At 56.1% G+C, this 14,119-nt stretch overlaps 1 protein-coding gene across 2 annotated transcripts; it reads left to right on the plus strand.

Moving 5' to 3' along the window:
* The first annotated feature begins 320 nt into the window (after nucleotides 1-320).
* On the plus strand, nucleotides 321-11,434 carry LOC134433796 (solute carrier family 22 member 6-like). Of its 2 annotated transcripts, none has more exons than XM_063182503.1 (11): nucleotides 321-436; nucleotides 2,772-3,175; nucleotides 3,372-3,475; nucleotides 4,106-4,260; nucleotides 4,957-5,125; nucleotides 6,499-6,622; nucleotides 7,963-8,072; nucleotides 8,784-8,998; nucleotides 9,579-9,687; nucleotides 10,133-10,336; nucleotides 11,029-11,434. In XM_063182503.1, the coding sequence occupies exons 2-11, from the start codon at nucleotides 2,810-2,812 to the stop codon at nucleotides 11,096-11,098; spliced, it is 1,626 nt and encodes a 541-aa protein (XP_063038573.1). In that variant the 5' UTR covers nucleotides 321-436; nucleotides 2,772-2,809; the 3' UTR covers nucleotides 11,099-11,434. The 2 variants fall into 2 exon arrangements, with proteins under 2 accessions (XP_063038573.1, XP_063038575.1); XM_063182505.1 differs by lacking the exon at nucleotides 321-436 and adding an exon at nucleotides 1,535-1,708.
* The last annotated feature ends 2,685 nt before the right edge of the window (nucleotides 11,435-14,119 follow it).

Raw genomic sequence — 14,119 nt, forward strand, 5'->3', positions numbered from 1 at the left:
GCCGTCCCCCCACGCTCGGCTGCCCCGCCGCCCTCCTGCCCGGGGTCCAAGGGGCTCCCACGCCGCGGGTCAGAGCCCCTGGGGCTCTTCCTCATCAATGATCCACCCCGCAGGAGCCCCGAGGGGGCCGGGGGTCCCCGTCTGCCACAGCCAGGGGGGCTCCCGGGGCGAGGATGAGGATGGGCTGCGTGGGATGAAGGGGCAGCTCCCACGTGTCCCCGGTGGGCCCGGCGTGGTCGGCACCGGCATTTCCGGCCCGGGAGCGTCTCCAGCGATCCATGGCGGGCCCGGAGTCAAACGTTAACCGGGACCGGTTAAATAGGAGCGGGGCCAGGCCGGGGGCAGGGCAGGGCCATGGGGTGGTGACGGCCGGGAGGGCTCCGGCACCGGGATCTGGAGCTGGGAGAGGCCGGCAGTGAGCGGGAGTGCCCCACAGGTGAGTGATCAGTGATCAATACGGAGATCGATGGGTCTCGGAGGTCAAAGATCAATAGATGGATCGATGGAGGGAAGGGCTGATCAATAGAGAGATTATGGGTCAGGAGGTTGACCAATAAAGAGGTTACAGAGAGATCAATGGGTCACAGAGAGCCCGGCGAGGTCAAAGATCAATAGATGGATCGATGGAGAGAAGGGCTGATCAATAGAGAGATTGCAGAGAGATCAATGGGTCACAGAGAGCCCAGCGAGGTCAGGAGACAGATCAGAGATCAATAATCGATTGATGGAGAGAAGGGCTGATCAACAGAGAGATTATGGGTCAGGAGGTAGATCAATAGAGAGATCGAAATAAATAAATCAACCAATAGAGGGAGTAAAGGTCAATAAATCAAGTAAGAGAGCAATGAAAGGTCAATAAATCAATCAATAGGAAGATTACAGGCCAAGGGGCTGATCAATAGAGAGGTTAAGATTGACACATTGATAATAGATTATAAATCAATAGCTGGGTCATTAGGATGATCAGTTAGGATCAATCAGAAGGATTGATGGAGAAGGAGATCATTATTCTGATTGGTCGATTATGGTTCAATAGATTCATCAGTAGAAAAATAGAGACCAATTATATGATCAATTAATAGATTAGAAATCAATTTATTGGTACTAGAGATACACAGACTAACAGATGGATCGATAGAGATCCCTCTAGATCAATAGATTGATTGATCAAGCCAGCAATAGATCAATCAATATCTCAATAAATCAATAACAGAAACATATGGATCAATATTCTAATACATAAAGGGGTCATGGACTAATTGTGATCAGCCTATTATAGATAAGGGGAGTCTAATGATCAATAATTTATCAATACAGAAAGAACTCGCTGGATTGATCAGCAGGGTAACCAATAGATCAATCAATAATTGATTACCAGCAGAAAATCAATTTGTTGATCGGCTAAGGATCAATAAACGGGCACAGACAGCAGGGAAATTCATTGATCCATGGATTGATCGATTGACCGGGGGGGGGGGTGAAGGAGGGGCCCGGGGGGGGGGGCGGGGCCGAGGGAGGGGTGGCCAGAGGGACAGAGGGACGGCCGGACGGACAGAGGGACAGAGGGACAGAGGGACAGAGGGACGGCCGGACGGACAGAGGGACAGAGGGACAGAGGGACAGAGGGACGGCCGGAGAGCTCGGACAGTCCCCAGAGTCCGGAGCCGGAGCGGCCGAGGGAGGAGGAGGAGGAGGAAGAGCAGAGCAGGTGGGGATCGATTGATTGTGAGGGATTGGTGGGAGAGGGGAGAGAGGATTGATTGATTGATTGATTGATTGATTGATTGATTAGCTGATACATAGATTGATAAATTAGGAAGGGATGTGGGGGAGCTGAGAGCAAGAAATGATCAGTGATTGATTAATTAATTGATTGATAAAGTGAGAGTGACCGTGATAGGTGGATTGATGAATAGATAATGGATCAATCTATTGATAGATAAGAGAGACAGATTGATAGACTGATCTATCAATAGATAGATCAATAGATTGATAGACTGGTCAGCAGATTGATCAATCAGACTGATAGAGAAATCTTCTGATCAAGGAATGATCAATCTATTAACACATCAGTTGACCCATCTGATAGACTAATGAATTGATTGATTGATTGATTGATTGATTGATTGATTGATTGAGCAATCAATAGGCGATCAATAGAGGGTCCTTGTGCTGTTCTGGGGACCGTCCACTGTTGTCCATCCACCCTTGGCCCTTCCTCCACCCCTGGGGCCAACCCTCATCCTCCTCCCTCACCCCCTTGGTCACTCCTTGTTCATCCTTTGGTCACCCCTTGGTCACTCCTTGGTCATCCTTTGGTCACTCCTTGGTCACTCCTTGGTCACTCCTTGGTCACTCCTTCGTCACCCCTTGGTCACTCCTCTGCTGACCACCCAAACCATCCCTGACCTCTCCTGACCTTCCCTTGGTCCATCCCTGGGTCTGTCCATTCCCTGACCACCCTCTGACCATCCACTGACCATCCACTGACCATTCCCTGACCATTCCCTGACCATCCACTGACCACCTCTTTGGCCCTTCCTTGACCACCCTTTGGCCATTCCTTGGCCACCCTTTGGCCACTCCTTGGTCACCCTTTGGACCCTTCCTTGGCCACCCTTTGGCCATTCCTTGGTCACCCTTTGGCCATTCCTTGGTCACCCTTTGGCCATTCCTTGGCCACCCTTTGGCCATTCTCTGGCCACCCTTTGGACCCTTCCTTGACCACCCTTTGACCATCCCTCCCCGTTTCCTCCTCTCCCCACCCACAGCTGACCAGTGCCGTGTCCATCTCCGTCCCTCTCCGGCCATGTCCTTCGTGGAGCTGCTGTCCCGCCTGGGTGGCATGGGCCGCTTCCAGGTGACCTACGTGGCGGCGCTGGCCGTGCCGCTGCTCATGCTGGCCAGCCACAACCTCCTGCAGAACTTCACGGCCGGCGTCCCCGAGCACCACTGCCGCCCGCGGCCCGCGGCCAACGCCACCGAGGTGCCCCTGGCGGTGTCCATCCCCCGGGACGGGCGGCGCCGGCCGCAGAGCTGCCACCGCTACGTGGAGCCCCAGTGGCACCTGCTGGACGCCAACGGCTCGGCCAACGGCACCGAGGCGGCCACCGAGCCGTGCCACGACGGATGGACGTACCTGGATGGCATCTTCAGCGACACCATCGTCACCGAGGTCAGGGAGGGGACGCCGTGGGGTTCCTCGGGGTGGGGGGATGGTGGCGTCCTCACGGTGTCCCTGTGGGGACCATGGTGACCCTGTGGTGTCCCAGTTGTGTCCCTGTGGTGGCACTGGTCACGTAGCCATGGTGACCCTGGTGGTGACCCCCATGGTGACCCCATGGTGACCCTGTGTCCCCTCCCGGTGGCAGTGGGACCTGGTGTGTGACTCCAAGAAGCTGCGGCAGGTGGCCCAGTCCATCTACATGGCCGGGATCCTGCTGGGCTCCAGCCTCTTCGGGATCCTCTCGGACAAGTGCGGGACTGGGAGGGACTGAGAATGGACTGGGAGGGACTGGGAGGGACTGGGAGGGACTGAGAATGGACTGGGAGGGACTGGGAGGGACTGGGAGGAATTGGGAGGGACTGGGAGGGACTGGGATGGACTGGGATGGACTGGGAGGGACTGGGAGGGACTGGGAGGAATTGGGAGGGACTGGGAGGGACTGAGAATGGACTGGGAGGGACTGGGAATGGACTGGGAGGGACTGGGAGGAATTGGGAGGGACTGGGAGGGACTGGGATGGACTGGGATGGACTGGGAGGGACTGGGATGGACTGGGAGGGACTGGGAGTACTGGGAGGGACTGGGAAGGGGGGCAGGGGTGTCGTGTTCTCTGCTCCCTCTGGGCCCCCTTTGTCCTGGTGTCCCCATGGTTCTCCTCTGTCCCCACGTCACTCCCAGTGCTCCCAGTGCCTTGTGTGCCCATCCCAGTGCTCCCAGTGCGCCCATCCCAGTGCCCACAGCCCCATCCCAGTGACCCCAGCACACCATGTCCCCCTTCCCAGTACCCACGTCCCCATATCCCCCATCCCAGTGCTCCCAGTGCTCCCAGTGAGCGCTCCCAGCGCTCCCAGTGCTCCCAGTGCCGCCGTGTCCCCGCAGGTTCGGGCGCCGGGCGCTGCTCACCTGGTGTTACCTGCAGCTGGGCGCCACCGGGGTGGGCACGGCGGCCGCGCCGTCGCTGCTGGTGTACTGCGTGTGCCGCTTCCTCACCGGGCTGGCCATGGCCGGCGTGTCCCTCAACTCCGCGTCCCTCTGTGAGACCCCGCCGGGGACCCCCAGGGAGGGGAGGGACCCCCAAAACCAGGGAGGGACCCTCAAAACCAGGGAGGGACCCTCCAATCCAGGGTGGAACCCCCAAACCAGGGAGGGACCCCAAAACCCAAGGAGAGACCCCTCAACTTGAGGAGGAATCTCCTAACCCAGGGAGGGACCCCCAATCCAGAGATGGACCCCAAAACCCAGGGAGGGACTCCAAAACCCAGGGAGGGACCCACATATCCAACCCAAAACCCAATGACCCATGGGAGGGTCCAAACCCCTCTTCATTGACGCAACCCCAACCCACTGACCCAGCTCCATTGACCCAACCCAACTCCACTGACGCAACCCAACCCGATTGACCCAACCCAACCCTCCCAACCCCCATTGACCCAACCCCCATTGACCCAACCCCACTGACTCAACTCCACCCCCATTGACCCAACCCCCATTGACCCAACCCCATCTCATTGACCCCATGCCGTTGACTCAACCCCATTGACCCATCCTCCACTGACCCAACACAACCCCCATTGACCAAACTCAACTCTTTTGACCCAAACCCATTGACCCACGCCCAACCCCATTTAACCAACCCCATTGACCCAACCCCACTGACCCATGAGGAACCCACCCCCCAAGCCCACCCAGGCCCCCCTTGGGCCATCCCCTGACCCCGCGGCCATGCCCAGGCATGGAGTGGATCCCGACGGAGGCGCGGGCCGTGGTGGGCACCATCAATGGCTACTGCTACACCCTGGGCCAGTTCGTGCTGGCGGCCGCGGCCTTCGGGCTCCCGCGCTGGCGGCAGCTCCAGCTCGCCGTGTCCCTGCCCTTCTTCGTCTTCTTCTTCTACTCCTGGTACCGGACCCCAGTGTCCACTCCCAGTGTCCATCCCTTGTGTCCACCCCTTGTGTCCATCCCTGGTGTTCACCCCAGTGTCCATCCCTGGTGTCCATCCCCAGTGTCCACCCCCATTGTCCATCCCCAATGTCTACCCCAGTGTCCACCACTGGTGCCCGCCCCTGGTGTCCATCCCCGGTGTCCATCCCTGGTGTCCATCCCTAGTGCCCATCCCTGGTGTCCATCCCTGGTGTCCATCCCCCGTGTCCATCACCAATGTCCATCCCCAGTGTCCAGCCCTGGTGTCCATCCCTGGTGTCCATCCCTGGTGTCCATCCCCAGTGTCCATCCCCAGTGTCCAGCCCTGGTGTCCATCCCCGGTGTCCATCCCCAGTGTCCATCCCCGGTGTCCATCCCCAGTGTCCATCCTCGGTGTCCATCCCTGGTGTCCATCCCTGATGTCCATCCCCAGTGTCCATCCTAGTGTCCACCTCCAGTGTCCATCCCCAGTGTCCATCCCCAGTGTCCAGCCCTGGTGTCCATCCCCGGTGTCCATTCCTGGTGTCCATCCCCGGTGTCCATCCCCAATGTCCATCCCCAGTGTCCATCCCCAGTGTCCATCACCAATGTCCATCCCCAGTGTCCAGCCCTGGTGTCCATCCCCAGTGTCCATCCCCAGTGTCCATCCCCAGTGTCCATCCCCAGTGTCCAGCCCTGGTGTCCATCCCCGGTGTCCATCCCCGGTGTCCATCCCCAGTGTCCATCCTCGGTGTCCAGCCCTGGTGTCCATCCCCAGTGTCCATCCCCGGTGTCCATCCCCAGTGTCCATCCCGTGTCCATCCCGTGTCCATCCCCGGTGTCCATCCCGTGTCCATCCCCGGTGTCCATCCCCAGTGTCCATCCCGGGTCCATCCCCGGTGTCCATCCCCGGTGTCCATCCCCAGTGTCCATCCCCGGTGTCCATCCCCGGTGTCCATCCCCAGTGTCCAGCCCCGGTGTCCATCCCTGGTGTCCATCCCTAGTGCCCATCCCCGGTGTCCATCCCCAGTGTCCATCCCCGGTGTCCATCCCCGGTGTCCATCCCCAGTGTCCAGCCCCGGTGTCCATCCCGTGTCCATCCCCGGTGTCCACCTCCAGTGTCCGTCCCCATGGCCCACCCCGGTGTCCATCCCCAGTGTCCATCCCTGGTGTCCATCCCCCGTGTCCATCACCAATGTCCATCCCCAGTGTCCAGCCCTGGTGTCCATCCCCAGTGTCCATCCCCAGTGTCCATCCCCGGTGTCCATCCCCAGTGTCCATCCCCAGTGTCCATCCCGTGTCCATCCCCGGTGTCCATCCCCGGTGTCCATCCCCGGTGTCCGTCCCCATGGCCCACCCCGGTGTCCCCCCAGGCTCTACGTGGAGTCGGCGCGCTGGCAGGTGACCTCGGGCCGGCCCGACCTGGCCCTGCGGGGGCTCCGCAAGGTCGCCAGGGTGAACGGCCGCAAGGAGGAGGGGGACAAGCTCAGCGAGGAGGTGGGGAGGGGGCTGGGGGGCGCCCAGATCCCTCTGAGCCCCCGAATCCCCTTGGTCTGACCCTAAATCCCCCCCACAGTTCGATGGTACCTCCCGCTCCGTCCCCGATCCACCCGGATCCCGGGGGATCCCCCAAATCCCCCCTGATCTCCCATGGACCCCCCCATTCCCTCTCTCGTCGACCCCAAACCCCCCCAGACCCCTCAGATCCCCCCCCAGACCCCTCAGATCCCTGCTGGGTCCCTCCAATCCCACCCCAGACCCCTCCAGTTCACCCGGATCCCCCCTTAGACCCCTTGGATCTCCCCCAAATAAATCCCTTGGATCCCCCCCAAACTCCTCCATTCCCCCACCAAACTCCTTGGAACCCCCCCAGACCCCCCAGATCCCTCCCAAATCCCTCCGATCCCACCCCAGACCCCTCCAGAGCACCCAGATCCCCCTTAGACCCCTTGGATTCCCCCAGACTCCTTGGATCTCCCCCCAGACCCCTCAGATCCCTCCTGGGTCCCTCTGATCCCACCCCAGACCCTTCCAGATCACTCGGATTCCTCCAGACCCCCGGATCCCCCTCCCCATCCCCCTGGGAGCCCTCCCCGGGGCAGATCCTGCAGACCTTGGGGTAGATCCTGCGGCACCTCCTGGGGTAGATCCTGGGGCAGATCCCGGGGCAGATCCTGGGGCAGATCCTGCGGATATTGGGGCAGATCCTGGGGCAAATCCCACAGATCCTGGGGCAGATCCTGGAGCAGATCCTGCAGACCTTGGGGCAGATCATGGGGCAGATCCTGTGGATTTTGGGGCAGATCCCGGGGCAGATCCCAGGGCAAATCCCAGGGCAGATCCTGCAGATCCCTGTGGATCCTGGGGCAGATCCTGGGGCAGATTCTGGAGCAGATCCTGCAGACCTTGGGGCAGATCCCAGGGCAGATCCCAGGGCAGACCCCGGGGCAGATCCCGGGGCAGATCCCAGGGCAAATCTCGGGGCAGATCCTGCAGATCCCTGTGGATCCCGGGGCAGATCCTGGGGCAGATCCCGGTGGATCCCGCGCATCCCGGGGCAGATCCTGCAGCACATTCCACAGCAGATCCTACAGATCCCGGGGCAGATCCCACAGATCCTGGGGCAGATCCCGGGGCAGATCCCGGGGCAGATCCTGCAGATCCCTGTGGTTCCCGGGGCAGATCCTGGGGCAGATCCCACAGATCCTGGGGCAGATCCCGGGGCAGATCCCGGGGCAGATCCTGCAGATCCCTGTGGTTCCCGGGGCAGATCCCGGGGCAGATCCCGCAGATCCTGGGGCAGATCCCGGGGCAGATGCCAGGTTCTCTCCCCGCAGGCGCTGCGGGCTCTGGTGCGCCCGGAGCCGCCGTTACCGGGCGGGGCCGTGGCCGCGCTCGTCCGGACCCCCGGCATGAGGACGGTGTCGTGCGGGGTCTCCTTCGTCTGGTGAGTCCCGGAAAAAAAACATTTATTTTTTTGGGGTAAAAAAACACTATTTGGGGAAAAAAAACCAATTTGGGGGGAAAAAAAACACATTGTGGGGAAGTAACTAATCGGGTTTTGGGCAAAAATCCCTGATTTTGGGTGCAAAGAAACAGATTTTGAGGGGAAAACGTCCTCCCATCTTTTGGGGCAAATCTCAATTTTTTGGGGGAAATTCCCTGACTTGTTGGGGAAAAAAAAAATCTTTTTTGGGAAAAAAACACCTATGGGGAAAAAAACACCTATGGGGAAAAAAATCCCCACCTTTATTGGGAAAACAACCTCACCTTTTGGGCAAGAAACACCTTTGGGGGACACAGCCCACTTTTTTGGGGAAAACAAATTTTGGGGTAAATTTCCCTGTATTTTTGGGAAAAATTCAGACTTTTTGGGTCAAACGTTTGGGGCAAAAAAATCATCCCTTGGGACCAAGTCCCACTTTGGGGTAAACCTCAATCTTTTGGGACAACCATCATTTTTTGGGACAACCTCCATCTTTTGGGACAACCTCCATCTTTTGAGATCACCTCAATCTTTATGGCAAACCTCAATTTTTTGGGACAATCTCCACCTTTTTTGGGACAACCTCCGTCTTTTGGGGCAATCTCCGTCTTTCCAGTCCCAACCACTCAATTTTGTGTGGTTTTGGTGCTGAATTTCTGGATTTTGGTGCAGGTTCTCCACCAGCTTCGCCTACTACGGGCTGGCCATGGACCTGCAGGGCTTCGGCTTCAACGTGTACCTGAGCCAGCTGGTGTTCGGCGCCGTGGACATCCCGGCCAAGCTCCTCTCCGTGCTGGTCATCTCCTGCCTGGGCCGGCGCCTGGCCCAGGGCGGCTCCCTGGCGCTCGCCGGGCTCTGCATCCTGGCCAACATCTTCGTGCCCGGCGGTGGGAACGGCCGGAGGGACGGACAGAGGGACAACGGGGAGGGACAGTGGGGTGGAGAACAATGGGATGGAGAAGAACGGGGTGGTGGAGAATGGGATGGAGGAGAATGGGATGGAGGAGAATGGGATGGAGGAGAAGGGGATGGAGAACAATGGAATTGAGGAGAAGGGGATGGAGGAATGGAGGATGGAGGGATGAAGAACAATGAGTTGGAGAACAATGGGATGGAGAACAATGGGATGAAAGATGGAGGAGGGAGGGAGGGAGGGAGGGAGGGAGGGAGAAGAATGGGTTGGAGGACAATGGGATGGGGAACAATGGGTTGGACAAGAATGGGATGGAGGACAATGGGTTGGAGCACAATGGGATGGAGAATAATGGGTTGGAAGACTATGCAATGGAGGAGAATGGGATGGAGAACAATGGGACAAAAGGATGATGAAGGACCATCAGTGGGATGAAGGCTCATTGAAGAATGGCCATTGGAGGGTTGAGAGGTCGTCAGGGGGGGCAGGGTGACCATAGGGTGAAGGATGACCGCTGGGTGGACACTGAGGAGCCGTGGGTGGTGTGTCCCCAGAGCTGCCCACGCTGCGCATGGCCTTCGCCGTGGTGGGCAAGGGCGCCTTGGCCGCCTCCTTCAACTGCGCCTACATCTTCAGCGGGGAGCTCTTCCCCACCGTCATCAGGTGGGTGGGGTCACCCCAGCCCCGCCCCCACCCAGCCAGTCACTGACCATGTGCCAACCCCACCTTCCATCAACCCGACCCTCCATGAACCCAACCTAGTCATCAACCCAACCACTCATTAACCCAAACACCCATCAACCCAACCATTGACCGCACCATCAATCATCCATCCATCCATCCATCCATCCATCATCCATCCATCCATCCATCATCTATCCGTCCACCATCCATCCATCATCCATCCATCCATCCATCATCCATCCATCCATCCATCCATCCATCATCCATCCATCATCCATCCATCCATCATCCATCCATCCATCCATCCATCCATCCATCATCCATCCATCATCCATCCATCCATCCATCATCCATCCACCCACCCATCCATCCATCCATCCATCCCTGTGTCCATCCCTGTGTCCGTCTGTCCGTCCCACCGCAGGCAGACGGGGATGGGCCTGGGTGGCACCATGGCGCGCGTGGGCAGCATGGTGGCCCCCCTGGTGCGGATGTTGGCCGACGTGACCCCGGTGCTGCCCTTGGTCATCTACGGCGCCGCGCCCATCGTGTCGGCCATCGCCACCTGCTTCCTGCCCGAGACCCGCAACGCGCCCCTGCCCGAGACCGTCAAGGACGTGGAGAGGAGGTGAGGACACCCCAAAACCCCCTGAGACCCCCGGAGACCCCAAACCGCCCCCCGAGACCCCCAAACCTTCCATGGGGACAGCGTCCCTGTTCTGGGGTGGGGTTGGTTCTTGGAGGAACCCAGGAGGTTTGGGGACGAGAAGGGATGGAGAATCTTTGGGTTGGGGGGGAGGTTTGGGTTGGGATGAAGGTTTGGGGTTGGAATGAAGATTTTGAGGTTGAAAAGGGATGAAAGTTTGGGGTTGGGTTCAAGGTTTTGGGCTTGGGTTGGGATGGAGGTTTTGGGATTAGGATGAAGGTTTGGGGTTGGGATGGAGGTTTTGGGATTGGGATGATGGTTTTGGGTTGGGATGAAGGTTTTGAGGTTGAAAAGGGGTGAAGGTTTGGGGTCGATTTGGAGGTTTTGGGATTGGTTTGGAAGTTTGGGTTTGAGATGGAGGTTTTGGGGTTGGGATGAAGATTTGGGGGTTGGGTTGGAAATTTTGGGGTTGGGATGAAGGTTTTGGGTTTGGGATGGAAGTTCGGGTTTGGGATGGAAGTTTTGGTGTCAGGAAGTGTTGACGCTTTCATCAAGACCTGAACATTTTGAGGAGAACGCTGAAGTTTTTGGGAAAGGTTGAAAATTCTGGGACCGGGGAGGACGAAAATTTGGGGAATTTTGGGGATTTTTGGGAGCTTTTGGGGTCCCTCCAGGGCGGGTCACCTCGATGACGACGACGTCGCCGTCCCCCTGAGCAGCACCAGCACCAAGGACGGCGCCTGAGGGGGGGTTTGGGACCCCCGGGGGGATTTTGGGGGCCGGGACCCCCCTGGGGTCCCCCCAGCCCCTCCCCCACCCCGGGTTATTTATTCAATCCCAATAAAATCTCGTGGGAATTTCGGGAATTTTGGGAATTTCGGGACTTGGCTCCGCCCACAGCCGTTGTGGGAGGGGCCTGAGGGATTTGGGGGCGTCCCCACCCCCCAAAGGGGGCTCAGACATCAGGGACCCCCCCCCGGAGCTCGTTAACGAGCGTTAATTGGAATTAACGTTAATTGGAGCTCGGCGGCCTTTGCCCCAGTTCCGGAGATTTGGCTGCGAAATAAATCTGGGAATTAATTCGCGTTTCCAGGCAGGGGAAAAAACCCAAACGGGGCAGATTTAACCCCAAAAAAGGGCAGAACAACCTCAGGAGAAACCCCTTGGAAAAATCACACCCCAATCCCAAAATTGGGATTTTTCACCCTAAAAAAAGGGCAGAACAACCTCAGGAGAAATCGCACCTCAATCCCAAAACTGGGGTTTTTCACCCCATAATAAAAGGGCAGCACAACCTCAGGAGAAACCCTTTGGACAAACCACATCCCAAACCCAAACCTGGGACTTTTAACCCCAAAAAAGGGCAGAACAATCTCAGGAGAAACCCCGTGGACAAACCACATCCCAAACCCAAAATTGGGATTTTTCACCCCAAAACCCAGGCAGCACCACCTCAATCTCAGCCCTCAGAGAAACCACAATCCCAGCCACCCAAATTTGGCTTTTTCACCCCAAATCCAGGCACGCACCGACCCCCAAATCCTCCACTTTTACCCCAAATCCACAATGTGCCCTCAAATCCCATTTTTGCTTCAAGATCGCCAATTTTTTTGCCCCCAAATCCCCATTTTCCCCCCCAAATCCCACCTTTTCCCCCCAAATTTCATTTTTGCCCCAATCCCTCCCTTTTTTGGCCCAAAAAACCCCACTCACTCCATTTTTTAGCTGTTTTTATTACGAAAAATGAGCATTTGGAGCCATTTGGAGCCGTTTTGGTGTCGTTTCGCTCGTTCCCGGCTAAGACACGACCGTGAAGCTTCGCCCAGGGCAGTTTTGGGGTGAATCCCCCCGGTTTTGGGACATTTCCGTGTCCCCACCCCCGGCAGGGCACCAAAAAGGGGGAAAATTTCCCATTTTGGCCCAAAACGCCGTCAATTCCCCCCAAAATCGCGCTCGGGACGGGGAGGAGAGAAACCACCGGGATGGGGCCTCGGGGCCGGAATTTCGGGGGGAATTTCAGGGATTTGGGGCAATCTGGGGAGAATTTTCAATCATTTTTGGGGTTATTTAGGCCAGTTTTGGGGTATTTCGGTCATTTTTCAGTAATTTCCAAGATTTTTTGGGGTTATTTTGGTCAGTTTGGAGTTTTATTTCAGGATATTTTGGGTTTTAAAAATAATTTTTTGGGGATTCATCATCACTTTGGGGTTATTTAATAATTTTGGGGTTATTTGGGTTATTTTGGGGCTGTTTGGGTAATTTTGGGGGTATTTTGGTCAAGTTTGGGGCTATTGGAGTCACTTGGGGTTATTTTGGGGGTATTTCAGTGCTTTCAGGGCTCTTTTGGTCTCTTTTTTTGGTTTTTTTTGTACAGTTTTGGATTCCTTCAGTCATTTTGGGGCTATTTGGGGGCTATTTGGTCAATTTTGGGGCTATTCCAACAGAATTTCAGTAAATTTGGGGCTACTTTGGTCATTTTGGGGCTATTTTGGTCAAACTTGGGGCTGTTTCAGTAATTTTGGGATTATTTTATTTGGTGCATTATTTTGGTCATTTTTGGGGGGTTATTTTGCCCATTTTTGGAGTTATTTTGCCCATCTTTTTGGGATTATTTTTGCCATTTTTTGGGGGTTATTTTGGCCGTTTTTTTGGGGGCCTTTTTTCCCATTTTTGGGGATTATTTTGGCCATTTTTGGGGGGTTATTTCTTCCATTTTTGGGCTATTTTGCCCATTTTTTTGGGGGTTATTTTGCCTATTTTTTGGGGGTTATTTTGCCCATTTTTTGGGGGTTATTTTCGCCATTTTTTGGGTTATTTTGCCCATTTTTTGGGATTATTTTCCCCATTTTTTTGGGTTATTTTGGCCGTTTTTGGGGCCCATCCCGGGGGCTCCTCTCGGGGGGTCCAGGGGGGTTTGGGGGTGCAGGGGGGGAGGGGCACTCGGAGGTAGGTGCTTTAAAGTTCATTTATTTTTGTGGTTTTTTAGAAAAACAGGCACATTCAGTCCACGGGACCCGGGGAGGAGAAAATCTGGGGGGAATTTGGGGAATTTTGGGGGTTCCCACAGCCCCAAACCCCTCCCCTGCCCCCCAGCGGCGTTTTGGGGCCAAAAGGGGCTTTTTGCACCCCAAAATTTGGGGGTTTTGCCCCATTTTGTGGCAATGGGGGGGAATCCCCAAATGCAGGGATTCTGCCCCATTTTGGGGTGAGGGAGGGGTAAGGCCTGGTGGGGGTGGGGGAGGGGCCGGGAGGATCCTGGGGGGGGGGGGGAATAAAAATGGGGGAAAACGGAATAAAAATCAAAGTGGGAAAAACCCCTCAAAAATGGGAAAAAAAAGTCCCAAAATTCCCAAAAATAAAAGGGGGAAAAAGGAAATTTGGGGGACGGGGGTGAATTTTGGGGTGAAATCCTGGGAATTGGGGAGGAAGGGATGAAAATCACCCCAAAAAATGTCAGGAGGGGAAAAAAGGAACAAAAATTGGGGAAAAAAGGAGGAAAATTGGGAATAAAGGACAAAAAATTGGGGAAAAAAGGACCCAAAATTGGGAAAAGGGAGGAAAAAAAAGTGGAATGAAGGGAATGGAAGATTTTTTTAAAAAAAGATGGAAACAGGTGGAAAAAAGAAGGGAAAAAAGGGAATGAGAGGATAAAAAAAAAGAAAATAAAAAAAAGGGAAATAAAAGAAAAAGGACCCTCAAAAAAAGAGAAAAACAAGGAGGAAAAAGGGGGAAAAAGACAAAAAAAGGGGAAAAAACCCAAAAAAA

This window comes from Melospiza melodia, unplaced genomic scaffold (assembly GCF_035770615.1).
Source record: "Melospiza melodia melodia isolate bMelMel2 unplaced genomic scaffold, bMelMel2.pri scaffold_264, whole genome shotgun sequence".
NCBI lineage: Eukaryota > Metazoa > Chordata > Aves > Passeriformes > Passerellidae > Melospiza > Melospiza melodia.